The 24,506-nt window shown below is 46.8% G+C and overlaps 2 protein-coding genes across 12 annotated transcripts in view; one reads left to right on the top strand and one right to left on the bottom strand.

Annotated features, from left to right (window-relative positions):
- The window catches only part of PHYKPL (5-phosphohydroxy-L-lysine phospho-lyase), a 28,541-nt gene extending 12,343 nt beyond the window's left edge, over positions 1-16,198 (top strand). For 3 of the 7 annotated variants that reach the window (XM_073802855.1, XM_019942683.3, XM_073802857.1), the window contains 5 exons: positions 8,813-8,967; positions 9,374-9,463; positions 11,324-11,454; positions 12,472-12,549; positions 13,010-16,198. In XM_073802855.1, coding sequence (XP_073658956.1) covers positions 8,813-8,967; positions 9,374-9,463; positions 11,324-11,454; positions 12,472-12,521 — 426 coding nt within the window. In that variant the 3' untranslated portion in view covers positions 12,522-12,549; positions 13,010-16,198. Of the gene's footprint in view, positions 1-1,030; positions 2,490-2,657; positions 3,559-8,812; positions 8,968-9,373; positions 9,464-11,323; positions 11,455-12,471 lie in introns of those variants that run through there. The other 4 variants (XR_012330997.1, XM_073802860.1, XM_073802856.1 and 1 more) reach the window with 4 other exon arrangements.
- Positions 5,228-20,018, bottom strand: HNRNPAB (heterogeneous nuclear ribonucleoprotein A/B). 5 transcript variants are annotated; one of them, XM_073802864.1, is made up of 8 exons: positions 19,900-20,018; positions 19,420-19,656; positions 18,514-18,682; positions 17,630-17,788; positions 17,324-17,455; positions 15,085-15,205; positions 14,269-14,409; positions 5,228-12,462 (listed from the first exon to the last, which is right to left on the bottom strand). In XM_073802864.1, exons 2-8 carry the CDS (start codon positions 19,632-19,634, stop codon positions 12,239-12,241), a joined length of 1,161 nt encoding a protein of 386 aa, XP_073658965.1. In that variant the 5' UTR covers positions 19,635-19,656; positions 19,900-20,018; the 3' UTR covers positions 5,228-12,238. The 5 variants fall into 5 exon arrangements, with proteins under 5 accessions (XP_073658965.1, XP_073658964.1, XP_073658966.1 ...); XM_073802863.1 differs by having other exon boundaries at positions 19,740-19,985; XM_073802865.1 differs by having other exon boundaries at positions 19,815-19,975.
- Positions 20,019-24,506: the final 4,488 nt, after the last annotated feature.

The following is a 24,506-nucleotide window of genomic DNA, read 5'->3' as shown; positions in this document are numbered from 1 at the left end:
CTTTTTTAGTTGAGATATAATTCACGTATTATAAAATTTACTCTTTCAAATACAAATTCAATGGTTTTTAATTCAAGTACAATTCAGTCTTTTATAGTATACTCACCAAGTTGTTCAGCCATTATTACTGTCTTAATTTTCATTGTTGTACATTTTCATCACCCCAAAAAGCAACTCCATACCCATTAGCAATCACTCCCCATTGCCTTTTCTCTGCAAGTACTGGCAATCACTAACCTTCTTTCTGTCTCCATGGATTTGCCTGTTCTTGACATTTCACATAAATGCAGTCACACAATATGTGACCTTTTGTGTCTGGCTTCTATCACGTAGCATAATGTTTTCAAGGTTCATCCATGTTATAGCATGAATCAGTCTTTCATTCCTTTTTATGAATGATTAATGTTCCATTGTATGAGTATACCGTGTTTCATTTATCCATTCTTCAGTTGATGTTTGGTTGTTTCCCCTCCTTGGTTATTATGAATAATGCTGCAGTTGACCATTCAGTGTAGATGTTTTTGTATGGAATGTGTTTTCAGTTCTTTTGAGCGTATACCTTACCTATGAGTGGAATTGCTGGGTCATATGGCAACTCTTAAGTTTAACTTTTTGAGGAATGACAAAGTTTTTCCAAGCAGCTATACCACTTTACATGCAACGTATGAGGGTTCCAATTTCTCCATATCCTCTCCAGCGTTTATTTTCTCTCTTTTATTATAGCCATCCTAGTGAGTGTGAAGTGATATCTCATTATGATTTGCATTTGCCTGATAGCTAGAGGTGCTGAGGTATATATACACATAGCTAGAGGTACTGAGGTATATATACACATACACACACATATGTATGTGTGTATATATATATATATCCCATTATATGTGCCATATATATTCCAAAGAATATATCCTTTGCAAATTTTTTAATTGGGTTACCTGTTTTTGCTGCGTTGTAAGCATTCTTTTTTTTTTTTTTTTTTTTTTTTTTGCGGTACGCGGGCCTCCCACTGCCGTGGCCTCTCCCGTTGCAGAGCACAGGCTCCGGAGGCGCAGGTCCAGCGGCCATGGCTCACGGGCCCAGCCGCTCCGCGGCATGTAGGATCTTCCCAGACCGGGGCACGAACCCGCGTCCTCTGCATCGGCAGGCGGACTCTCAACCACTGCGCCACCAGGGAAGCCCTGTAAGCGTTCTTTATGTATCCTAAATACTAGATTCTTACCAAATACATAATTTGTAAGTATTTTCTCCCATTATTTGAGGTGTCTTTTCACTTTTTCGGTAGTATCCTTTGAAGCACAGAAGTTTTTAATTTTGATGAAGTCCAGTTTATTTTTTCTTTGGTTGCTTGTACTTTGGAGTCATAGCTAACAAACCATTGCCTAATCAACGGTCAGAAAGATTTACACCTCTGTTTTCTTCCTAGAATTTTATAGTTTTTATTGTTATATTTAGGTATTGGATCCATTTTGAGCTAGTTTTTAAATATGGTATGAGGTGGGGTTACTTAACTTTGCATATAGATATCCAGTTGTCCCAACACCTTTTGCTGAAAAGACTGTTCTTTATTATATCTTATCCCATTGAATCGTCTTGGCACCCTTGTCAAGAATCAATCAACCAGGGCTTCCCTGGTGGTGCAGTGGTTAAGAATCCGCCTGCCAATGCAGGGGACATGGGTTCAAGCCCTGGTCCAGGAAGATCCCACATGCCACAGAGCAACTAAGCCCATGCGCCACAACTACTGAGTCTGCACTCTAGAGTCCACGAGCCACAACTACTGAAGCCCGTGTGCCACAACTACTGAAGCCCGCGCACCGCAACAAAGAGTAGACCCCGCTCTCAGCAACTAGAGAAAATCCGTGTGCAGCAGCGAAGACCCAATGCAGCCAAAAATTAAGTAAATGAATTAAAAAAAAATCAATCAACCATAAATGCATGATTTTTTTTTTTTTTTTTTTTGGGCTGCATTGGGTCTTAGTTGCAGCACACGGGATCTTTGTTGTGGCATGCAGGATCTTTCGTTGCAGCACACAGCCTCAGTAGTTGTGGTGCGCATTTTCTAGATCTAGCACGTGGGCTTAGTTGCCCCATGGCATGTGAGATCTTAGTTCCAGTTCCCCAATCAGGGATTGAACCTGCGTCCCCTGCATTGGAAGGTGCATTGGATCCTTTAACCACTGGACCACCAGAGAAGTCCCAAATGTATGGATTTAATGGTTTATTTGTAAACTTCCAGTTCTGTCCCACTGATCAAAAATCTATCCTCCTGCCAGTTGCACACAGTCTAGACTACTATACTTTGTAGTATGTTTTGAAATCAGGAACTGTTAATCCCCCAGTCTTTGTTCTTCTTTTTGAAGATTGTTGTGGCTATTCTGAGTCCCTTGCATTTCAATATGAATTTTCATAATCAGCTTGTCAATTTCTACCAAAAAAGCAGCTTGGAGTCTGATAATAGATTGCATTGAATCTGTAGATCAATTTGGAGAGTATTGCCATCTTAACAGTACTAAGTCTTCTAATCCATAAACATGAGATATCTGTCCATTTATGGAGGTCTTTGTTTTTCAATCATGTTCATAATTTTCATTGTAAAAGTCTTTTTCTTTTTCTTTTTTTTTTTTTTTTTTTTGGCCACACCACATGCGGGATCTTAGTTCCCTGATCAGGGATTGAACCCACACCCTCTGCAGTGGAAGCGCAGAGTCTTAACCACTGGACCTCCAGGGAAGTCCCTGTAAAAGTCTTGAACTACTTTTGTTAAATTTACTCCTAAGTATTGTATTCTTTTTCATGCTTTTATAAATTGAATCGTTTTTTTCATTTCACTTTAAGATTCTTCATTGCTGGTGTATAGAAATACAGTTGATTTTTGGATATTGATCTTGTATCATGCAGCCTTACTGAATGCATTTATTAGCTCTAATAGTTTTTTATAGATTCTGTAGAATTTTCTGTGTACCAAATTATGTCATCTGTGAATAGAAATGGTTTTCTTGTTCCTTTCCATTCTGAATGCCTTTTATTTCTTTTTCTTGCCTAACTGCCCTAGAACCTCCAGTACAATATTGACTACAAATGGCAAGAGTAGACATCTTGTCTTCTTCCTAATCTTAGGGGAAAACATTCAGTCTTTCACTGTTAAGTATAATATCAGCTGTGAGTTTTTCATAGAAGCCTTTTATCAGGTTGAAGAAGTTCCCCTTTTTTCCTAATTTTTGAGAGCTTTTATAATGAAGGCTGTTGGGTTTTATCAAATGCTTTTTCTTCGTTTATTGTAAGGATCATGTGATTTTTTTTGTCCTTAATCCTATTAATATGGTTTATTACATTATTTGATTTTCACATGTCAAACCAACTTTACATTGCTGAGATAAATCCCATGTGATCATGGTGTATAATCCTTTTTATATGTTGCTAGATTAAGTTTGCTATTTTAATTTTTGAGGATTTTTACATCTATGTTCTTAAGAGATATTGATCTATAGTTTTCTTGGGATATCGTTGTCTGGTTTTAGTATCAGGGTAATACTGGCCTCAAAGAATGATCCAGGGGCTTCCCTGGTGGCGCAGTGGTTGAGAGTCTGCCTGCCGATGCAGGGGACACAGGTTCGTGCCCCGGTCCGGGAAGATCCCACATGCCGTGGAGCGGCTAGGCCCGTGAGCCATGGCCGCTGGGCCTGCATGTCCAGAGCCTGTGCTCTGCAACGGGAGAGGCCACAATAGTGAGAGGCCCACGTACTGCAAAAAAAAATGATCCAGGAAGTGTTCATGCCTCTTCTATTTTCTGGAAGACTTTCTGAAAGATTGGTAATAATTCTTTCAACATTTTGGTAGAATTCACCAGTGAAGCCATCTGGTTCTAGGCTTTGCTTTGTGAGGATTTTTTTTATTATTAGTTCATTCTTTTTACTTGCCACAGGTCTATTCAGATTTTCTATTTCTTCTCGAATCAGTGTCAGTATTTTTTATCTTTCTAGGAATTTGTTCATTTCATCTAAGTTATCTAGCTTGTTGACAGACAGTTGTTCACGTTATTCCCTTATACTTCTTTTTACTTGTATAAGATTGGCAGTGATATGTCCTTTTTCATTCCTGATCTTAGTAATTTGACTCTTCTTTTTATCTTGGTCAGTCTGGCTAACGTTTGTCAATTTTGTTGATTTTCTCAGACAATCAACTTTTGGTTTTGTTGATTTTTTTCTATTGTTTTTCTATATTTCTATTTATTTCCACTGTAGTCTTTATGATTTCCTTTATTTTTGCTTTAGATTTAGTTTGCTCTTCTTTTTTATACTTTCTTAAGGTGGAAATATTCATTTGAGATTTTTCTTTAACAGAAGTATTTACAGACATGAAGTTTTCTGTAAGCATTACTTTTACCACATCCCATGAGTTTAGGTATGTTGTGCTTTCTTTTTCATTTATCTCTAAATATTTTTTAATCTCCCTGTGACTTCTTTGACCCATTGTTTGTTTAAGCATGTTATTTAATTTTCACATTTTTTTTAGTTTTTCAGTGTTCTGTTATTTATTTCTAGCTTCGTTCCACTGTGGTGAGAAAGATACTTTCTATGATTTCAGACTTTTAAAATATATTAACACTTGTTTTATAGCCAGTATATTGATATATAGTCTATCCTGTAGAATGTTCCATGTGCACTTGAGAAGAGTATTTATACTGCGTTTTTGAAGTGGAGTGTTCTGTATATAGCTATTAGATCTAGTTGGTTTATAGTGTTGCTCAAGCCTTCTACTTCCTGGTTGGCCTAGTTGTTTATTATTGAAAATGAGAGACTGAACTCTCCAACTGTTCTTATTGAATTCTGTAGTTCTCCTTTCAGTTAATTTTTTGCTTTACTTATTTGGGGGCTCTGTTGTTAAGTACATATGTATTTGTAGTGGTTATATCATTTTGATAGATTGACTCTTTTATCATTATGTTTTCCTGTGTTGCTAATAGCAATTTTAATCTTGCAAGTCTTTTATGTCTGATATTACTACAGCCACACCAGCTCTCTTGGTTACTGTTTGCATGGCATACCTTCACTCTCTTGCTTTCAACCTACTTGTGTCTTTACCAGTGCTCTTTATTTCTTCATGTGGATTTGATTTACGTCTGATGTCGTTTCATTTCAGCCTGAAGAAATACTGTTAGTATTTCATGTAAAGTAGATCTGCTGCTGACAAATTTTTTCAGTTTTTTCATTATCTAGAACTACCTTAGTTTCTCCTCTTTTTCTTTTCTTTCTTTCTCCTTCTTTCTTTCTTTCTTTTCTTTCCTTTCTTTTTTATTCTGCACCATGCATCTTGTGGGATGTTGGATTTTAGTTCCCCAACTAGGGATTGAACCCGGGCCCTTGGCACAGAATCCTAACCACTGGACCACCAGGGAATTCCTGTCTCCTTTATCTTTGAAGGATACTTTTACTTTATAGAGAATTATGGACTGACAGTATTTTTCTTTCATCACTTTGAATAGGTCATCCCACTGCCTTCTGGCCTTTAGGGTTTCTGATGAGGAATCAGCTATTAATCTTGTTGAGAATCTCTTGTACATGATGAGTTGCTTCTCTCTTACTAATTTCAATATTCTCTTTGTCCTTTTTTTTTTTTTGAGTTATAATTGACAGACAACATCATATTAGTTGCAGGTGTACAATATAATGAGTCAATATTTGTATGTATTGCAAAATGATAACCACAATAAGTTTACTTGACATCCATCACCATAAAGTTACAGTTTTTTTTCTTGTGATGAGAACTTTTAAGGTCTACTCTCTTAATAACTTTCAAATATACAATACAGTATTGCTTGTTTGTTCTGGCAGCGCTGTGCAGCACATGGGATCTTAGTTCCCCGACCAGGGATCAAACTCAAGCCCCCTGCAGTGGAAGCACAGAGTTTAACTATTGGACCACCAGGGAAGTCCCCAGTATTATTAACTATAGTCACCATGCTGTACCTTACATCCCTGTGACTTATTTACAACTGGAATTTTTTTACCTTTGACGACCTTCACCCATTTACCCACCCTCTTGTTCTTGTCTTTTAGTACCTTGGCTATGTTTTGTCTAGGTATGAAACTTGTTTATTCTACTTGGAGTTCATTGAGCTCCTTGGATGTTTAGATTGTTGTTGGGGTGTTTTTTTAGTCAAATTTAGTAAGTTTTTGACCATTGTTTCTTCAGATATTCTTTCTGCCCCTTCCTCTCCTTCTGGAATTCTTATTTGCATATGTTGGTATGCTTGTGTCCCACAGGTCTCTGAGGCTCTGTTCATTTTTTTTATTCTTTTTTCTTTCCGATTTTCAGACTGGACAGTCTCAATCAACGTATCTTCAAGTTTGCTGATTCTTTCATCTGCCTGATTAAATCTGCTGTTGAGCCTCTTAATTTTTCATTTCAGCTACAGTGCTTTTCAACTCCAGACTTTCTATTTAGTTCTTTTTTATAATTTCTATTTCTTTATTGATCTTCCAAATTTGGCAAGACGCCATTTTCATGCTTAGCTTTTAATTCTTTAGATATGGTTTCCTTTAGTGTTTAAGCATATTTATAATATCTGATTTAAAGTCTTTGTCTAAAAAAAAAGAAAAAGTCTTTGTCTAATAAGGCCATCATCTGGGCTTCCTCCATAACAGTTTCTGTTGATTGTATCCACACCCCCCACCACCACCACCCCATATATGGGCCATGCTTTCTTCTTTCTTTTCATGATTCATAATTTTCTGTTGAGAACTAGACATTTTTAAATAATATAATGCGGCAACATTGGAAATCATTTTCCCTCCTCATGGTTTGTTGTTGATGCTTTTTGTTGTTGTTTGTATATTGCCTTTTCTGAACTAGTTCAGAACAGATAACTATGTTATCTATTATGCTAGTTCAGCATCTTGGCCAGGCCACAATTCTAAACCAAAGATGCTATGGGTAGAACACACGACCTCTTAACGAGTTCACAGTTGATAATAATATGCAATAAATAGCCTCAATCCATCCCCTGTGTCCATCCCACACATAATTTGCTTTGGACATATCAGAAAGCTGCCTCACAGCAAATCACCTAGGAAGCTTTTTATGATCACAAGTACGAGGTTCTGCAAGCAAATTTTCAAGATGGTCTACAGGATACCACTGCATACCCATTAGAATGGCTGCAATTAAAAACTGCAACAGGGCTTCCCTGGTGGCGCAGTAGTCGAGAGTCCGCCTGCCGATGCAGGGGACACGGGTTCGTGCCCCGGTCCGGGAAGATTCCACATGCCGCAGAGCAGCTGGGCCCGTGAGCCATGGCCGCTGAGCCTGTGCTCCGCAACGGGAGAGGCCACAACAGTGAGAGGCCCACATACCACAAAAAAAAAAAAAAAATGCAACAATTCCAAATGTTTTTGAGGATGTGGAGCTACTGGGATTTCACAGACTAATGGTGGGAATGTAATATGGTACGACTTTGGAAAACAGTTTCACTTTTTTATATAGTTAAATATATATTTATCAAGCCGTCCAGCAGTTCCACTCCTAGGTATTTACCCAAGAGAAATGAGAACGTATGTTAACAAAAAGACTTGTTATAAATGTTTATAACAGTTTTATTCGTAAATAGCCCCAAATCAAAACAAGCCCCAAGGTCTATCAACAGGAATTTGGATAAACAAATTGTAGTGTGTCCATATAATGGAATACTATGCAGCCATAAAATGAACAAACGACCAATACACACAACATTATAGATGAATTTTAAAAACATGTTGAGCAGAAGCCAGGTACAAAAGGTTACATATTTTGTGATTCCATTCACATGACATTCCAGAAAAGGCAAAACTATAGTGACAGAGTCAGTGGTTGCCTGGGCCAGTAGTGGATGGGAGCACAAGGAACTTTGGGGAATGCTGGAAATGTTTTGTATTTTCATGGTAGTGGAGGTTCCACAGGTAGATACATTTGTCAAGTCACACTGAACTACATACATTTTAAATATATGCAGTTTATTGTATGTAAACTATACCTCAATAAAGTTTTGTGGTTTTTTTAAGATATAGTTTAAAAAAAACAAAGATGGTCTGCAGGAGACCCCTTCCTTCTGACTTTCTGCAATGCAGGTCCTCAGACACCTGCAGGGCCAGGTGGAGGAAGTGAGTCAAAGCACTCAGGGTGCCTGAAGGGGACAGGTAGTGCCAAGGTAGCCAGATAGGCTAGGTTTGTTTTAAGTCAAACATATTTTTGTGTTAAGTCTCTTCTTAAGACATTAGCACCTAATTCAAAACTTCTAATTATGCCACACAAGCCAAACACAATGAATCCTCAGGCCGCATTTGGCTCACAGGCAGCTTGTGGTCTGCGCCCTAAAATCTGCCTTGGGCTCAGCCAGCAGAGCTGTGATCTGGAACCACAGAGTGACTTTTCCTGGGTGTGGCTCTGGCATGCTGCTCTTGACCCTCCTTGAAAGAGGTGATGGGCAGTGCAATGCAGTGGGTCTGGGTCCAGTCCATGAGATGGGGCCCTGAGCCTTTTGACAAAAAACAGCTGTGTGGGAATGCCTAGTACATCCTCTCCTCTGATTTTTGCATGTTCTTGGGGATCCTATTACTTGGCCTGGATTACAGTCACATTAGCACCTGGAAAGATGGGACAACCCATGGGGGACTCAGAAGAACCCCATTTACTGCCCAGCATGCTGAGCCCTGAGGGGTTCAGGCCTGTGCTCATCACTGCCTTTGCACTGTGTGTGGCAGTTCTGCTGCTCTTCACAGTCCCTGAGGCATGGCCCACTCTGCTGAGCATCTGACATGCTCTTTGTCGCCTGGCTCAGTTTGGGGGCAGCCCAGTGTCCTGCGCTGTTGGGCTGGCCGTCCTGGATGTCTTGGAAAAGGAGCAGCTGCAGGCTCATGCTGCCTCTGTGGGCAGCCTCCTGATGGAGCTCCTTGGACAGCAGAAAGCCAAACATCCCATCCTTGGGGACATCAGGTGAGGCTCAGGGTAGCAGTCACCACCTCCCAGGGGCCTGGTGTGGTTCCTTCATTCACTTCATCACCACCTGGGATGGTGGGAACTTTTATCTCCACTCTGCAGAGGAACTGAAGCACCTACAGGTGCTACTGCCCAAGATGGCACCTCTGGAGGGAGGAGGGGGGTGAAGCCAGGATCAAACTTTCCTCTAGCCACATTGAGGGCCCCTCACCATCACAGTTACTTCCTGGAACTGTTTTAGCACCCTCCAAGGGTTCCTACAGCTCTCAGCCTCCCCAGGAGGCAGAGGTGCAAGCCCTGGTGGGCTTTCTGACAGGGGCTTGGCTGAGGCCCAGGCAGAGGGTGAGAGCAAGGACCATGGTCCCTCAGGCCTGGCCTCCTGAGATGTCACCTTCTGCTCCAGGGGCGTTGGGCTCTTCATTGGTGTGGATCTGATCAAAGATGAGGCCACAAGGATGCCAGCAACCGAAGAGGCTGACTATGTGGTGTCCAGGTATTTTTTCTTGAAACAACTTGTTTCTACGGCCCTGACTGGGAAAGAGCTCCCCTCTTGCCTCTCCCAGGCACGCTGGGCCCACACAGGGTTGACTGAAGGAGGTGGCTTTTAGCCTCTGGGTTAGAGGGCTGCCAATCTGTGCACCCCTTTGACTGGGCTCTGCGGACAGAGAAAGCGGCCCCATCAGCTCTGTACCCAGTGCCTGGCAGCAAAGGCTTCAGATGGGTGCGGTCCGTTCCCAGCCTGAGCAGACACTTAGGCCAAAAATGCCAAAGCTGCAGAAGCTCTCAGACCCAGGCAGCCCCAACGCTGCATTTCATAGCCCCAGGCTGCCCGAGGGAAGCAGCTTCTCCAGAGCCATACCTGAGGCTGTGGCAGAACCAGACTCTCCATTCCTAGAGGGTTTTCAAATAGGACTCCTGTTCCTTGTCTGGATGGGGAGTGTCTGGATGACTCAGCATCTCAGGACTCAGGAGCCCTCGCTCCCAGTTCTGGTTCCCATGTTCTTTCACTTGAACCCCAGGCAGGACCCAAGCCGCAGGACCCTTTCCCTTCTTGTTTCGTTACTTCCTTTTTATTTCCATTCCTCACTCCTACCTCCTTCCCCCACCTTGGAAAACCCATCTAGTGTTTGATGCGTGTCCTTATTCAAGTTGTGAAATGTGTGTCATTCTGTTTCGAATTCACGTAAACAGTATTGATGTAAAAATCGTTCTCCCCACACGTTTTTTGAAGCTGACCCCTCCTGCGTGGCTGCCCAGCCCCTGCCTTCTCTGTGCTGGTTGGGCACATCCACCAGCTCACCCACCCTTTCCCCCAGGGAGCCTCAAGACTCAGAAATTCAGGATGGTCTGTGGGAAGGAGAGAGTCAGATCCTCAGCCAAGCCTGACCTCCTCCACCTTAAAACCACCCCTGTGGTTTCTCCAGTTCAGTGAAGAAACAGGAACCAGGTGGAACGGTGTTTCAGTGGCAGTCACCCTGCTAAAGGCAGAGCTGGATTTAAAGTCCAGAACCTGATCTTTCTAGCACAGATGCTGTCAGTGCCAGGAAGACTGGGATGCGAGAAAGGAGCCAGAGGCAGGCTGAGGACACCCTGCTCCTGACAAGACTTACATAAAAGGAATAAATAAAAAAGAATGAGAGTGGGGGGTCAGAGAGAGTGTAAATACAATCACATCAGACCCCTTCTCTCAGAGGCCAAAATACCTTCCTAGGTTAAAAGTGTAAATGTGGAATATTAAAAACAATTATTAGATACCAATGATGATGTTAAATAACTTCCAAAAAGAACTGGAAATTAAAACTGGATAGTCCTGTCTGGGGTTACAACATAACCTGGGGGCAGAGTAGAGAAAGGGTTGGCAGGGAAGTTAGAAGCTAGGTGAGGGCTCCATGGGTTCACTGTACTACTCTCTTTGTGAATGCTGGACACTTTCCATGTAAAAAGTAAACCATACAATGTCACATAAACCATGTTAAAATGAAAAATGCAAGGACTCTTGCTGTCCACATTGTAGCCCCGTGGCCAATCTCGGCTTCAACTGGGGCTCCAGGGAGGGATGAAGCAAGACCCCTGCTTGGGGGTGGGGGGGGGGGGTGCAGGCAGCAGGCTCAGGGCCAGATGTAGGGCACCCCAGACAGGGGCCTCTGATGCTGGGCCATAAAGTTGGGCAGGAGTTTGGCAGGGAGTGGCCAGTGCTGTATCCTGGTGGGAACTGGCCTATGGAAGGTTCTGAGGGCAGTGTGGCTGGAGTCGCGCCCACGAGGCCAAAGCCAGGCTGAGGAAGGTCTGAAAGGCCCATGTGAAGTGCCCTTGGCTGGTGGGCAGCAGGCCCTGCTGTGTCCTATCCTTGCAGGCTGAAAGAAAACTACATTTTGTTGAGCACCGACGGCCCCGGAAGGAATGTCCTGAAGTTCAAGCCCCCGATGTGTTTCAGCTTGGACAACGCACGACACGTGGTAGCAAAGCTGGATGCCATCCTGACAGGTGAGCCTGGAGACCCAAGGGGCAGCTGATAACTGTGTCTCTACAACCCAGCCTGGAGCTAGGACCTCCCAGCATGCCCAGGGACAGGGGTGCAACAGCTGAGCCAGGTGTCCTCTGAACAGTGCAGGGAGTAGGGAGCTGAAGTGAAGGCCTCCCCTATTCCTGCCTGTGTCCCCCAAAATCTGAGCCCTGGGTAGATGGGAAATGAGCCACCACCCATCCTGCCTGGGCAGGCACCAGTGTGGCATGCAGGACAAGGGAAGCAGGGCTGGGCTTTTAAGCCCAACTATCGGAACTAGTGGGAGGTTCCATTGTGTCCTTAAAGCCTCCCTGAGATGTAGGTGGCAGTAGCTTTGCTTTCTTCAGCTGCTAAGTGGCTGAAATGAGATTTGCACCCTGGACTGATTCAACACAAAATGAAATCCCTCTGCACATTCCTTATCATTTAGGAAAGTCAAACTCTCCTCTAAATCCACTTACAAGGAAATCTATAATTACCAAATTGGACACATCGATGCACTGAGGCGATGTTGCATGTACAGAGCTCAGTGGGGGACCCCAAAATAGGCAAAATGCTATCTTCCTGATAGAGATCAGAGCAGCCCAGCTACAACCACCCCCACCCCACCCCCAGGCTATTTCACTGTGGTCACAAGGTCTCTAGAGCTGAGGTCAGTCCCTACTAGACACAACTGGAGGTGGTACGGAACCTGCTGGGGGAAGGGAATGTATTTTCGGGAAGCCTGCGGAGGAAAAGCTGACTGGGCACAGAATTGGCTTGGAGTTACTGTATAGAAGGGACTTCAGTTGAGCCTGGAAGCCTCAGAAAATCTGAGGGCTGGTTTTGTCCTCTTGGGAAATCGTTGCTGACCCTGTGGTGGCCTGTACACATGGGTAAAGGGTGGGACATGGGCTTGGACAGGCCAGTGGGCCCAGTCTCCACACTGCCATCCAAGAAGCCTGGACACTGAAGGCAGAAGTCTTTAGCAGAGGAGAAAGGTTGACCATCTTTTTCAGACATGGAAGAGAAAGTGAGAAGTTGTGAGACTCTGAGGCTCCAGCCCTGAGGCAGCTCTGCTGAGGGGTGTCCTCTAGGTAAGTGGCCTTACTTCTTGTTCCTAGAGAACCAGAACTGGGTTCCTTACCACCTATTTAGTAGCTCCTTCAACATTCTTGTTCCAAGTGATGTCCCCTTCCCACAGGTTAGTTTTAATACTGGGAGGCTCTGGCTGCCTTGGGCTCTCCCCATCCCCCATCTCTGAAAAATCTCCAAAGTACTTAAGTTTGCATTTGATGGCTGAGCAAAGAATATAGCTATTTCCTCCCTTCTCCAGCGGGTTCCTCTACGGGAGAGCTTCTGGCAGGCTTTATCCACCTGCAGCCCCCAGCCAAGTGCTGTGTCTTACAACTAGCTATCTTAGGCCTCAGCCACTAGACTTGGGGTGCTCCAATCAGGCCAACAGATAGGCCCTGCCACAGGGGGCCGTTACAACCAGGAGGGGCACCATCTTGCCCAGATCCAGCTGGCCCTTTGTGTGTCTGCTCTTATCTTTAGGTTCACACTGTCTTTGCTGGGAGAGAGAATCCCATTTCCAATGGCAAGTCAAGACAGGTGTTCCAAGGTGCTCCAGACTCGAACTGCCCTGGGGACACTGGGGCAGTGTCCCCACTGAGGGTGGTAACCCTCACTGTACTGTTTTCACCCCCCTGAACAGCTGCCCCAAATATCTGAGCCACTCCACTTTCTTTAAAGGGGCACAAGTCCTAGGCAGGGCCAAGTCATTAAAGGAAACTAACCAAAGATGTGGAGAGTGTGTGCTTATGCCTGACAGGATGCAGGTTAGGTGGTCTTGGAGGATACTGGAGCTCTGGAGCACCTGTCCCCCCCCCCCCCTTCACAGTATATCCCACACTCACCCAGGCTTGGGGGTTTTTAAATTTTTATTTCAAAAGCTTGGATAGCTTCAATATCCAGGTCGTGGCAAAATCAGGACACGTGTAAAATACCTTACAATACATTAGATTCCCGAAAGGTACCAAAAAGTACAGTAAAATTAACACTTCCATTATAGGAAATGTATGACACAAATAATATAAAATTAAAGGTGAAAAAAGGTGACACTGTTTTCCTAAGATACAATTTACTCTTTACAACCAGGGTCCACAGGTCCAGGCTGCAGAGCGGCCGCAGGAAGCAGACCCTCCAATCTGGCTCCGGGTAACTGGGTAATAAAAATGAGCCCATAATGCCGCTCTGGCCTCGAGACACCACACGCTGCCTAAAACAACTAGAGCTCTGGATATATTAAACAGGAGAGTGATTTCCAGGGGGGAAATTTTAAATAAGACGCACATGGGACAGCCCATAGAAAGTTTGCCAAGTTAAATTTGGTACATAATTGTGTTCACTCGATATCCAAACAAAGCGTGTGCGGTCAGTCGGACACTCCTGCCAAAGCCTCAGTATGGCTTGTAGTTATTCTGATGGCCACCGCGTCGCTGGCTCTTCCCGTAATTTGTACTACCCTGACCTAGGGACAAGAACAACAATGAGAGCAGCTACAACTTACTGAGCATTTACTCCTGTGCCAGGCGCTTGATATGCATCCTCACCAGAGCCAACAACTCTGATAGGACATCTTCCCCACCTTCCTGAGCCCCAAAAGCTCAAAATCGGGTAGCTCCAGTGAGCAAGCCAGGCCACAAAGCCCAGCCTGTCCGACTCCAAAGCCCCTGCTGCCAGTGGCCCCTGCACTGTCTGTCCTGCCTCCCAGGGTGGGTGAGTGGATGGGGGCCTCCCTCTCTCCTACTTACTGTAGTCGTAGCCGGGGCCGTAGCCGTAATAACCATAAGGCGAGTAGTCGTAGCCGCCATAGCCGGGCCCGTAGCCCTGCTGGTAGCCGTAGCCCTGGTTCCAGTAGCTGCCGTAGCCCTGATTCCAACTCTGACTCTGACCTGTGGGGGGGAGCAGGGCACAGGGGCCCATGGACCATTTAGCACACGCAGGAGCTAGGATGGAGGAAATCCTGCCCTTTGGGTGGCGAGGTTACTATGGCAACTCAGAAAAGCCAAGGGGCTGCTGTCCTGGTGTAGAGGGAGGGCCCTGGGCCCAGCCCTGTACCTGAGACCCAAGCTGGGGGTAAGAAGGCCAGGCCAGGATGGAAAACTAACTTCACTGGGGCAACCGAGGCAGCTCACTCTCATTCAAATCACCCTCTGCTCACCCCCACCCTCCCTGGCAGCTTGGCCTTAAAAAGGATGGAGTTCAGGCTTTGGAGTCAGAGGGGCCTGGGACGGAAGGAGGTTAAGCGCCTGGCACAGCCTTGCCCTACCCTTCAGCCCACCCACCCATGGGTGTACCAAGACTCAGGACAGCCACAGAGCCAAGCACACCCCGTCTTGATGCAGATGCCCCCTCTGCCCTGGGGCCCCAGACCACATGAGAAAAATGGGCTCTTCTACTCCAAGCAGCAGCAGCAGCAGCAGCATAGCCTCAACCCAGGAAAACCATTCCTGATTCTGCCCACCCTGCTGCACCAAGCACCAGAGGCCAAGAGAGCCCCCAAAACAGGCACAGAAGCTCCATGCAGGCAGGGAAACAGGACTCATCTTCATCTGGGTTCCACTCACCTCCTCCACTTCCGCCGCCACCACCGCTGCCTCGGTTCCCTCGGTTGCGATTCCCACGGCCCCCAGAGCCATACTGCTGCTGTTGATAAACCTCTTTGGGCTGAGCCACCTTGATTTCACACTGAAAGCCAAGAGAACAGTGGGTCATGCCAGTGGGACAAGCCCTGGGCAGGAAGTGTGCACGAAGGCCTTCGCTGACAAACGTTCAGGAGGCAGATCTTCTCTATCTGCTCAAGAACACATGCTGGGGTGGGAAACCACATTTGGACTAGCTCAGAATCACAACTAAAATCTAGACAGACCGAAAAACTCACACAATGGGCTTTTTGGCTCAAGCCTTTCCCCAGAGTGCTTGAAACAATGGGATACACCCAATGGGATAGGTCCACTGATGGTCACCCTTGGGTGCTCTAACAAGTGGGAGAAGGACAGCTGGACCAATGCCAGTCCAGTGTAGCAAGACACCATACCAGGTGTCAATCTGGTGCCACCTTGGGCAAGGGAGTCAGAGAAGGCTTCCCAGGTAAGGGATCTTAGAGAAAAAAGGTTCTTTTCTCCCCCCCAGAAGAAATAAAAGCATTCCACTCAAATACACTATTGAGGTGGCAAACCAGACCTCCATCTTATAAAGAAAGCCACTGAAGCTCAAGGCAGCCTTCCCTAAGGCCATACTGCTCCCCCTTTCTCCTCCAACCACTGGTGGGCTGTTGGGATGGGCCAGATATCTGTGTCTTCTTAGGGCCCAGAGAGTCAATTTCCTTTTTGCTCAAAACTCTCATGAGGGTCATGGACCTTCAAGTGCTCCTGCTTTAAGTATATTTTTAAAAGAAAGTCCACTGACACATAACCCTCTCCATTAAGACCAATTAAAAAAACATTTTAGGGGGCTTCCCTGGTGGCGCAGTGGTTGAGAGTCCGCCTGCCGATGCAGGGGACACGGGTTCGTGCCCCGGCCCGGGAAGATCCCACATGCTGTGGAGCGGCTGGGACCATGAGCCATGGCCACTGAGCCTGCGCGTCCAGAGCCTGTGCTCCGCAACGGGAGAGGCCACAACAGTGAGAGGCCCGCGTACCGCAAAAAAAAAAAAAAAAAAAAAAAAAAAAAAAAAATTTTACGCAAGATGTCCCCATACAAGCATACTCAAAAAATCAGCAAATTATCAAGTGATGCGATCTCATGTTTTCTATCCTACTAAGTTAAAAATACTGAATACAACCTGCTAAATAACACTTATTTCAAGATCAACCACTAGCAGTTTGACTAATGGTGCCCTAATAGGCTCTTCATGCCCATTTCACATCATGGCACAGAGATAAAGATCTCTTTCCATGTCACTGTCCACTGGGGTAACCATTAATGGATGAGGTCTCACCCAACAGCCCCTATGATCCCATCTCATTTTACATAAAATTTAGGGGCCCAATCCCAAATCCAATCTTTCCAAAAATTCCCAGCCAGGATTGAGGCTTCCAGGAGCCCCACCCTATGTGTCCCACCTTATCTGGCTGCCACTCCTGCTCAGGCAGAGCCTGCCACACCTTGCCAGTGGGCCACACCCTCAACTCCCAACTGCCTCGGCCACTGGAGAACACAGGGAGCATGAACTACCTACCCTCTCTCCTGTCCAGAGTTCAGAGGGAAGAGTTGCCCCTCACTGAACAGGACTCTCACTTATTTGAAGTCAAAACTGACTCTAGATTTAAGGTGGCCAGGACCCTGGGAGCTCTCTGGAAAGGATCTTTGGGGTGGGGCTTAATTTAACCAGTAACCAAAGGGGATGGAGATAAAACAGATTTGGTTGTGGCAGGAGGTAAAGATAAAAGCTCTACAACAACGTCCAAAGCAGGTAAGACTTCTCCACAGAAAACAGTAAATGGCAATTTTAGAATCTTCTGAGACCTTAACTGTAGGACTTACACACTTTGCACTCTACATCCCAAACACCATGACCTCTACCTTTAAGTCAGGATCTGAAGAGGTTACTCAGCACACACTCTATCCCATATAAGGCTCCCGTCTTCCAGTATTCTCCTGCCTCCCTCATATCCTGTCCTACCAGCCTAGGAGCTCCGTGAAAGACAGGACAACCTGCCCCTCCCCTATGAGGACAGCAAACAGTGCAGAAAACAGTAACGTATACCCTGGAGAACTCTTGGAGGTAACCCAATGCCTAATCCATGCCTGCAAAGGCCAGCTCTCCAGCAGAATGCCAAGCACACACAGCTGGGGACACCTTACCTTACTTCCACTGATGGTGTGGAACTTTTTCTCCAGAACTTTCTTCACAGGTTCTTCTTCTTTAAAGGTGATGAAAACAAAGCCTCGTCTTTTGTTCGACTTTGGATCCATTGGAAGCTCAATGGCTTCAATCTGCAAACGTAAGCAAAGCTCAGGACCCTACCGCAGAGCCTATAAGGAACTCACAGGAGAAAACGTCCACGAACACCAGAGTGAAAAAGAGCTCCAGCCAGCCAAGGTGCCAAGGACCAAGAAGAAGGCAACCTCGGTGCAGCTGGCAGACCACTCCGGGGGCCACACACTCACCTCCCCAAACTCGCCGAAGTACTCCCTGATCTTCTCCTCAGTGGCTTCAGGATTCAGACCCCCCACAAAAATTTTCTTTACTGGGTCTTTCTTCATGGCCATGGCTTTTTTGGGGTCAATGACACGGCCATCCAGCCTGTGCTCCTTCTGGTCTAGAACCTGTTCCAACAGAAGGGAGCTGGGTTCTAACTCAGCAGCATGACCCTGAACAAGAACCTTCTCTTTGAACCACAAGACTCCAACACAGGCACACAAAATGTGCTTCACCTCCTTCAAACTCTACCCCCAATCTGACTTCCCAACCCTATCTCCAAACTTCACTTGGTTTACCTAAACACCTATAAATCTATCCGCAACCCCCCCCCACCAGTCTTTGCCCATGCCGTGCACCCCTCTTCCTGCCCAGGCAGCCCCAATTTAAGGCCTATCTCCTCCGGAAGTAAAGCAGTAATTAAAAGCACAGGCTAGAGCTAGGCTGTGAGGGCTGGAATCCTCACACTCCACCCCTTACTAGCTATGTGATCTCTTCTACTTAACCTTCTGAGCTTTAGGTTTGTTTTCTACAAAATGAGTAAAATAATGTTTATCTCCTAGCAACCCTGGACTCTCTTCTAGTCCTCTCAATGAAATGTCTGCTTCAGCAGGGTCCAGAATAGGCACAAGATAATAAACGGTCAACCATAATCTTCCTGGACCACTCCTGCCCACTCACTCCTCCATTTAATCTCTACTTTTAATCCATTCAAAAAGGAGAGCAGGAGTTCCCAACCTCTCTGCTTTTCCCAAAGCACCCAACCATGTGCAAAACACATAAGCCAATCATGGTCTAAGAATAGTATCCTCATAAAATACACATACTTCTGATTATAAAGTACCCAGCTTACCTTCTCCACGCTGGCTGCATCTTTGAAGAGGATAAACCCAAACCCTCTTGATCGGCCAGTGTTGGGATCCATTTTTATTGTACAGTCAACGACCTCTCCAAATTTGGTAAAATAATCCTTTAGGTCCTTTTTGCTGGTATCCCAGCTCAGGCCACCAACGAACATTTTTCTGAAATGGTGGGGTGAGAACAGGGAAACAAGCCTTAGAAAACTCATTTCGGAAGGACTGGCCCTAGCAAAACTTTCATTGAAAAGATTGTAAATAAAGCCACCATTCGGAACAAAGGTTTACCCTTAGGGCCCACAGGGTTCTACCTCTGGAAAATGTTAACAAATCTCCGCTTCCCTTCCAAACCCAATCTTGACCCTAACAAAGCCTCAGGTGATCCGTACCCCCAAGGAGGTGGGGGAAAAGGAAGCACAACCTAGCCGGAGAGCTAGGCCCTGGGCACTCACAACTGTAAGGAAACTAATTTGTCTAACAACCGTGTATCAAAACGCTACGGTCCCTGCCACCTCCGAGCACTCGCTCTCAAGGAACTCAAGGCTTCCGGGGCCGAGTCGGAGTTCAGGCCGTGACTCCGCCCTGGAAAAGAGGCGGAGGAGGAAGGCCCTGGCGCGCGCCAACTCCGCCCACGCAGCTCAGGCAGTCCGCGACCCGCCGGGCCCCGGGTCCGAGCACACTCCGCTTCCGGGCGCCAGCCAGCGGTCCCGGGGCGGCGCCAAAGTCGACCCAACAAACTCCTGCAAACTCCGGCGCGCACGGAAAGCCGGCGGCGCGGGGCTGCTGCTCTGCGGGCCGCGAGCAGGCCCCGGCCGCCCGCCCCTCCCCCCGCCGCGTGGCGCCAACAAAAGGCGGCCCCGGAACAAAGGCGGCGCCCCCCGTCGGCCCGCGGCCGCACCTACCCCGCGTCCTCCTCGTTCTTGCTGGCGTTTATCTGGTCACCCTCGGCGCCGTTCTGGTTGCCGGCCTGGGGCGCCACGCTCCCGCCTCCGGCGCCAGCCGCGACCCCGGTGCCAGCACCAGTCCCGGCCGGCGACTCGCCTTCGGGGGCGGCCTCGTGTCCGTTCTCGGTGGCGCCCGTCGTCTCCATGGGCTGCTCCTCACCCGCTTCCGACATGCTAGGCCGTGGCGCGCGGCTCCTGCAACGAGCAGCCACGACGCATCAGGCCGGCGCCGCTCCCGCCCGGGTTCCCGCCCGCCACCCGCGGGCCCGGACGCTCACCTCGCCGCCGATGACGCCGCGGGGCCCGCTCGTCCCCACCCGCCGGGAAGGCACCGCGGGCTCGGCCGCGCTCACGCTTGCGCCGCCGGGCCTCTCCCCCGTCTACCGACGGAGCCGCCGCGACCTCGCGCCCTCCTCCCTCGGCCTGCGCTGCCGCTACCGCTGCCGCCGCTGCACGAAAGCCACCAACACAGAAGCTCCACCAGGCCCGCGCGGTGCTGCCGCCTGACAATGCCGACTCGTGGCGCTCTTTATAATGCCGGAGCCGAGGCCACCTCGCAACAAACCACATGCTCATTGGCTTCGCCAGCCAGTCACTCAACCCCGCGCCGCCTCCCCATTGGCCGCGGCGGCGCGCTCACGGTAAATCCAGGCGGGCTTTGTCCTCATCTTAGAATTCGCGCGAGCCGGGGCCTTGCAGAGGGTTGCCGGGTCCGGTGGTCCGATGACCCTGTCCCGAGCGGCCGGCGGCCCGAGCCCAGGGGCGGAGAGGCTTATTACTGACCGTTCGCCCTCTGAGGCCGTAGTCCTTCGTCCCGGTGCGACCTAATCCAGCATTGGCAGCCTTGGCCACTCCGTTTCCCAAAAGAGGAAACTGGACTCAAGGAAGCCTCGGAAACCGAAGTCGCCCCAACTGGAAGTGCAGAGCCTGGCCTTCCGAGATTGGGCGCGCAGTGCCCGCCAAGGCCCTCAGCTTGGTTCGGAGAAATTGGGACGGATCCCGCCCTCCCCCTTGACCTTGGTGCCGTCAAAGCCACGCGCTCCCGCCACTTCTGCCGCCTCCCCCGGAGGTGAGAAGCGAGGAGGGGGCGGAGTTCATCGAGTGACTGTTGCCAATGGTGCTCCGCCGGGATGTGGCGGGAGAAACGGTGGGACCACGGTGTTCCCCAATCTTAGGTCGCCTGGCACCACGTTGACGACTGACATCAAATTTTTACTTTTTATTACTTAAACTCTTTCATTTATTTTTGCTAAAATCTATTTTTAAGAGAAATGTACCACTTCCTTGAAATCATGAAGTTTTGGGGAAAGGGAAGAATAGTTCTCTTTTTCTAATATACAAAACCCCTTAATATTTATCTACTTGACCACCAAGCTTGAAAGGCCTGCGTAATCCCATGATTCCTTTTAATCATATGGGTGACAAGCCCCAAATGAACCAGGATTAAAACCTCTGAAGCCTGGGGATTACCAAACAACAGCAGAACACAAGTAGCTGACGTCTCCCACTGGAATCCTGCTGCCAGGCCCGGTGTGATAGGCTGGGCATTCTATTTTCTCATCTGGTCTCCTAACAATCCTATGGAAGGTGGTACCATAATTAATTTATAAATGAGAAAACAAGCCCAGAGCCCCAGCCCAAGGCTCACTCCCTAAGTCAGCCAGCCAGTGGAGTTGCCATGAGAATGTGAAATGTCACAATTTCACATTTTGAAAAAATAATTTTTAAAAAATCTGAAGATTTAGGCACACAACACTGCATTTTCCCCAAGGTATCAACCCCCTAGAGCTGAGCACCCACCCCAAGATGAGCAAATGCCTCTGGTTCATCCCAAGGCTCACCTGACCATTTCACTTTCAGGTTAGATTCCATAAACTGGAATTCACGTATCTCCATAAAACCTTGGTCATGTCACTGAAATCTGGTGGTGAGGCTTGCAGGGAAGTCCCTAACAAACTCACCACCCCACCTCCACCCCAGCCCTTGCCCACCCACAGAAATAAGGACCAGGGTTTTGGTCACAGGCAATGATGGGCACAGCTGCCCAAGCCATGAAGAAAATTCAGGCAATCAAGGTCAAGTGTAGCCACAGGACATAACTAATGAGGGCATACATTCACTTAATCTCCTGCTCTTGTCCACATGGATTCCTTTAGCACAATTTGGGAAATGCTTTCAATGACATGTCAAGTCTGAGGATAACAACATTTGGATGGTGCTTAACAGTTTGCAAAATACTTTCACCAACATTGCTTTCTTGGAGCTTCAAAATACCTTCCTATGCAGTTATCCATAGTTTATACACAAAAACACTGAAATCACACAGCTGAAATCGTGGCCACAAAGCCAGCACTTCCAATTCTACATTGTCTCCAGGGCTCCTGACTACTCCTGACTAGAACAAGGGGACTCTGAGCTTCTGAGTTCCGTGGTCTAAATTAGATCTCATATGAGATTAAATGACTTTGAACCTCAAATAAAGCACTGGCCTAGAACATACTTTATAAACTGTAAAGAACTGCAGACAAATAGGGGTCAGTCTTAGCACAGAATGCTTTTATACTGCATGCAAGGGTGCTTCTGACAGAGGCAGGGCACCATGCTGTTTGGAAGCAGCAGTAATTCCCTTTGACACAAGGGAATCTTGCTATTTGGTCCTAGTTGCAGACATGAGTTGAGAGCATCTTCTATGACAATGAGGTTCTCAAATCAGCAAGGAGCCCAGCTACCCGCCAAAGTCCCTTAAGAGGCCCTCAAAGTAAAGTCCCATGGCTTTGGGAATTCAGACTGTCAGGCAATATATGTGTAAGAATGTGTACAATCACCAATCTAGAATACAGAGGATAGACACAAAATGCATTTTGAAAGTTTTTTAAATTACATAAATTTTTCTTTTTCTTTTTTTTCTTATTTTGGCTGAGCCTGCAAGGTGGAAATTGCAGGAGTTAACTGCAAATATGTTGTGATTGTTGTGGCTGACTCCCATAGGGGGCCACTTCCCACACCACAGCTCCACGGGCTCCAGCTAGAGGTAACTTTCTAAAACACAAGTTGGACCTTGTCACACTCTGCATGAAAACCGTGGCTGGCTTCCCAATACTCTGAGGATGAAGTCTTAACCCTGAATACAGGTGAGAGGGACAGATGGGGCTCACAGAAATCCATGCCCCGCTCCCTCCAACCTCTCTTCATCTTGAGTGGAAGAGTCACTTCCAGGCCTGAGCGGTTGAGACTGGGCGCTTCCCCCAGACCTCTCTTCCCCTGGAGACCATGTGTTCTGCATGTCAGAGCTACATTATAAAGAAGAGCTGTTCAGCCCACATCAGACTTGATGTGAGCAAGAAATGAACCTGTACTGGGTCAAGCCACTGAGATTTGGGGGTTTATCTCTAATTGGAGCCTAGCCAAGCCTGACCGTTCCACATGGCTCGAGCCACCCCAGTCACATCTCAGGCCCAGCTCTCCATTCTAGCTGTGCTGATTTATTTGCTGGAACTCACCTGCACCCTTCTGTCTTTCTACCTGCTGTTCCCTCTACCTGGAATATTCTTCCCCAAATCTTACCTGCCTACTCTACTTATCTGTTTTGGGTTGAATTGTATCCCCTAAAAGATCTGTTCAATTCCCAACCCGTGGTACCCGTGCATGTGACCGTATTTGGGACAAGGATCTTTGCAGATGTTAAGATGAGATCAGACTGAAGTAGGTGGGCCCTTAATCCAATATGACTGGTGCCTTATAAAAAGAGAAGACACAAAGACACAAGGAAAACACCATGTGACAACAGAGGCAGAGACTGGAGTGACAAGTCTACAAACCAAGTGCCTTGGTCAGTTCAGGCTGCTATAACAAAATACTATGATCTGGGTGCCTTAAAAAACAAACTTATTTCTCACAGTTCTAGAGGCTGGGAAGTCCAAGATCAAGATGTCTGATGAGGACCTGCTGCCTAGTTTGCAGATGGCTATCTTCTTATAGTATCTTCACATGGCAGAGGGCAGAGAGAGAAGCAAGCTCTCTCATGTCTCTTCCTAAAAGGGCACTAATTACATCATGAGGGCCCCATTCATCTAAACCTAACTGCCTCATCTAAATGATGACCTCATCTAAACCTCATCATGACCTCATCTAAACCTAACTGCCTCCCAAAGGCCCCACTTCCAACTACAATCACACTGCGGATTAGGGTTTCAACATATATGAATTTGGAGGGACACAAACATTCAGTCCATAGCACAAAGGAATACCAAGGATTACCAGCAACACCAGAAGCTAGGAGAGAGGCATGGAGCAGATTCCCCCCTACAGCCTTCAGAGGGAGTGTGGCTCTGCCAACACCTTGATTTTGGTCTTCTAGCCTCCAGAACTGTAAAATAATAAATTTCTTTTCTTTTTTTCTGCTTTGTCAGACATTTATTTAGGTGTCTTGCTAGTACAATTTCCTGTTACCTGGGTTTGATATATAACCTCAAATTCTTATACTGCAATTTTTTGGGTATGACCAAATGTAACTTCTAAAAAAAAAAACAAGTACTGCTGAGTTTATTTATTCACTTACTGTCTCACAATTTTTATCCTTGCCCCTGTTATCAAGTAAACAGAAACAATAAATTTTTATTGTGTTATGCCCCCCAGCTGGTAGTGCTTTGTTATGGCAGCCCTAGCTGACTAATCCAACATCCATCAGACTTCAGCTTCCTCCAGAAAGTGTTCTGTCAGGCCCCAAGGAAGGGCCCCTCTCAGAGCACAGATCACACAATATTGACACTGACCAAGAGCTCAATGAGATCCTGCACCAGGTCTGTCTCCTTTGCCCTGACACCTCCAGTGGGCACTCCAATACCTGCAGACTGAATAAAAGATCTCTTAACTAAGGTGACAAACTGGTTCCTAGTGGGCTGAATCTGACTTTCAGATGTGCTTGCTTGCCTATACAGTGTCTTGAACATCGTAAAAAATTATTTGCCAACGTTTACAAAGTATATTTCTACAAAACATTACATTTCCAGGTACCTTTGGAAATTTTTTAGATAAAGTCACACTGG

The sequence above is a fragment of the Tursiops truncatus genome, chromosome 3, assembly GCF_011762595.2.
Source record: "Tursiops truncatus isolate mTurTru1 chromosome 3, mTurTru1.mat.Y, whole genome shotgun sequence".
Classification (NCBI taxonomy): Eukaryota; Metazoa; Chordata; class Mammalia; order Artiodactyla; family Delphinidae; genus Tursiops; species Tursiops truncatus.
The sequence above is the reverse complement of the archived record's forward strand: the minus strand, read 5'-3'. Positions and strand labels throughout refer to the sequence as shown.

Coding starts and splice junctions, on each gene's coding strand:
- HNRNPAB (XM_073802864.1), bottom strand. CDS start 19,634: ATGTCGGAAGCGGGTGAGGAGCAGCCCATGGAGACGACGGGCGCCACC. Junction 18,683..19,419: donor AAGAACGAGGAGGACGCGGG/GTAGGTGCGGCC, acceptor CCACCATTTCAG/AAAAATGTTCGTTGGTGGCC. Junction 17,789..18,513: donor ATGCAGCCAGCGTGGAGAAG/GTAAGCTGGGTA, acceptor CTGTTGGAACAG/GTTCTAGACCAGAAGGAGCA.